Raw genomic sequence first — 3,486 nt, 5'->3', positions numbered from 1 at the left:
GCCCGTGCTGGGATCCCAGAGTTTGATGGTTTTGTCATAGGAACCCGAAGCCAGCAACCGACCATCAGGTGAGAAAGTGACTGACTTAACCGGGTGGGAATGGCCCTCAAGGGTCTGGCATAGCTCGCCCGTGCTGGGATCCCAGAGCTTGATGGTTTTGTCATAGGAACCTGATGCCAGCAGCCGACCATCAGGTGAGAAAGTGACCGACTCAACCCAATGGGAATGGCCCTCAAGGGTCTGTAGCTCAGCGCTCCATTCTTCTTTGACCCTTGGTAATTCTAACCAAATTGACAAATTGTTCTTAAAATTTTCTCTAGTAATTGAGCGTCTTGGACAGAACACCAATGCTGAAGAATAAAGCTGAAGAGGTGCAGTCTCTGCTATCTGTCGGTTCTTAAGGATGAATCGCTTAGCATCATATAAGAAGCCCGAGATTTCAGGATATCTTTGGCTCTATTTTCCTTAGTATTCATGCATGCACTTTCATTCAGCAGTACTTACTTGGATGATAGATTGTAGGTTTACTATCACCCTCACAACTTCAGAGATATAGCCCAAAATACTCATTACCTCCAACCAGTGAAGGAAATGTGTTCTGAGAAATAAGAATACCTCGGTTAACTGACTGACTTGGCTAAGACACTGACTCAAGTGCTCCGTCCAGTATCGGCAAGCATATTGTAATTCAGGCGGTAGGTGATGCTCAATAGCCTGTAGCTCAATCTCACAACGTAGAGTCCCGTCGCCTGATAGCTTGCAGATATTCCTCTTTAATCTGCTGCTCATAAGCTCGAGGCATTGATGGGTAAGATTTCGATGCATAGTTTCCTTGTCTATCCAAAATTGCTTAGCGTCCCCGATTTCCTTCATCTCTTCGTCCAGAAGGAAGTCCCGAAATGACAAGTGCAGAATTCTCACTGGCTGATCCGAATCGCCGGGTACATTAAGCACAGAGTGAAGACGATCTAACAGCTTCTGAATCTTGACTGCGTCCACATGCAGGAGTTTGGAGAGCGCAAAAACCGGGAGCGGGGTAGCAAGCGTGATAATAGACCCAATTATCCGCTTGAAGTCTTCAACCAGTCGTTGAGTCTCCCGCTTGCTTTGCCCGACAAAAAGCTGCTTTAAAACAGGTAAATATGTGCTGGCCATCGTGGACGCATAGATAGATTGATCAACTATAACCCTCTCAAGACGGTCTCGAGGGTCCCAACTTCCATTAATAAATCGACACAAAGTGGCCGCGGAAATAAACAGTGGTACTGTTCGTGCAAGAAGAACCTGAATAGCCTCCTCACCAGGCCAACTAAGGGGAATTCGATGCTGTAGCCGAATCTTCGAGAACTCTTCCCTCAGGTAAATGGAGATATCATGTCTGATATCCAACAAAGGAACATCGTAGAGGTCTATGTTTTCATGGTCGGCTTCAATCTCCTCAAAGACCCATTGGATTGGTAATTCAGGCCTGCTAGTCACGAAAAACCGTAACTGAATGCCTTTTGATAATTGCACTTGTGGCAAAAGACGCAAGATAGCTTTGATGTCATTGTATATACCGGATTCACACTCATCCAATGCATCGATGACAATCACCATGGGCACAGTTCGTTTCAGATCCACATTAAGTAACGGCTTAAGAACCAGTTTGTCAAATTGCTCCCCAAGCGCCCTTTCTGAAATATAAGGATCACTCTGGATCGCCTTTTGGATCTCTGGTCTGATTTGTGGAATGACACACATTAGCTGTCGTATAAGAGTCGGAAAAAGCCGTTTAGCATTGCTTCGATTCTCCTCGCCCCTTTTAAAGAAGAAACTCGCTCCGAGTAGCCCTCGCTGTTGGAGCCGCTTTGCAATTGTTCGAGATATTGTTGATTTCCCAGTGCCTGCCTTTCCATTCAGCCAGAATATGCATTTCCCGGCTTGTGACGTCGCCCACTCTTCAATATCGTGGAGGAGTGCAACTCGAGTCCCATCAAGACATATCTCATCCTGGTTTTCATAAGAATCAAATGCCGCACCCTTTGCAATACTCAAACCTTGTAGATCAATCTTCCGTTCAACTTCCTTGGTTGTCTGGTTCAATCTTTTCAGCTCTCGCGCAACAGACGCTTAAGGTAAAAGTGTTAGTTAACTGGTCCTAATTTGCGCAAGTGCTACTTACTAATCTCTGCAACCAACTTCTCCTGTGACACCCGGCCACGGGGCACATAACGGAGTAGTTCTTTCGCATAGGAGGCGGCTGCCAATGCCGCATATCCCTGCCACTGTCCGTTTTTATGCGAGTCCGCATAGTCACAAATACCCCGGATCACAACACAAGGGAAGTCCTGCATCAAGCCTGCAGCCTCCATCTCAAAGCATAAAGCTTCTATTTCCTTCCAGAGCTGCTCCCGTAATATGCCATGCTTTATAACAGCATTTCCCGAAGCAATAATACCGTAATGCGGCTGTGGCTCGTTATCTTCACGCTTTTCCCTTTTCACCTCCCACTCATCCAAACAACCATCACAAGTAGCTGCACTTGGGGGATGTTCATGTTGGATTTGGAAGAGTCGGTCCATTTGCTGATCTGGTCGACCGAAGTTTCGACGTGTTCTGGAGTTCCTTTGGACTGCCTGTCGGATATAGGACGGATAAAGTGGGTCTTCTCGAAGTGCTGCTGCCCTCATTTGGTTGACTGCAGCTAATAATAGCCTGGGAGGGCTATTTAATGACCCAGTGCGTGTAAGCCTCCCACCTTCGCCCACTTTCCCCATGTCATGCTGGACCACACCCCCACACGTGCCAGTGGGATAACTGACCACAATATCACCAAGTCGTATATCATGGATCGCAGAAGGAATTCCCCCCCCAATACCGACCATTAATCCAACCCGGAGAGACTTTGAAAAGGTCCGCATCATGTTATTAGCCACAGTCGTAGCTGAAGTCGTCCCATATTGCCCTCCGACGCATGCGATCGCAACTAAATGTTTGCCGATTCGGCCTAGAGTATATATATTAGTGTCTGAGTTGTCCTGCTCTTCAAGTGGCCCAAAGTTCTCATCAAGCATCTCCTGAGCAGCGGCTGCTTCGATCGGAAGAGCACAGATCCAGCCAATCTGGTATTCTTCGAGCGTGGGAACTTCCATCAGTTATATCGGCAAATGCTGGGTTCAAAGCTGATTCTCGAAGCAACTAGGACGAAACGGCAGCTGTGGTAGATAATATTGGAACCCTGAGAAGGGAGACGAAAATGTTGACTCTCCGGACCCGAAGGAGGGGCAGACTAACAAGGTGAGGCTGTGTGTGGGAGGATGCATTTCTATTGGTGTTTGGACCCACCAATCATTTCGGACATCTGGTGGTCGTTCAGCACCTTGTAATAAGGCATATCGCTCAAACTGGTAATGATACGCAAGAATAAACTACATCATGTATTTCACGTTTTGTATGAAAGGAATATTACAGCGGCCCTCTTTTAAGTGCGGTTTGCTCAATAAT

General features: G+C 46.9%; 1 protein-coding gene across 1 annotated transcript in view; it reads right to left on the bottom strand.

The window, feature by feature from the left end:
- BJX67DRAFT_376058 (WD domain protein) overlaps positions 1 to 3,134 on the bottom strand; it is a gene marked incomplete at both ends in the record, with an annotated part of 4,696 nt that extends 1,562 nt beyond the window's left edge. The window contains 3 exons of the mRNA XM_071031800.1: positions 45 to 456; positions 505 to 2,111; positions 2,165 to 3,134. Coding sequence (XP_070880316.1) covers positions 45 to 456; positions 505 to 2,111; positions 2,165 to 3,134 — 2,989 coding nt within the window. The remainder of the gene's footprint in view (positions 1 to 44; positions 457 to 504; positions 2,112 to 2,164) is intronic.
- Positions 3,135 to 3,486: the final 352 nt, after the last annotated feature.

The sequence above is a fragment of the Aspergillus lucknowensis genome, assembly GCF_044049455.1.
Source record: "Aspergillus lucknowensis strain CBS 449.75 chromosome Unknown BJX67scaffold_143, whole genome shotgun sequence".
Lineage (NCBI taxonomy): Eukaryota > Fungi > Ascomycota > Eurotiomycetes > Eurotiales > Aspergillaceae > Aspergillus > Aspergillus lucknowensis.
This window is presented reverse-complemented; position numbering and strand designations above follow the sequence as displayed.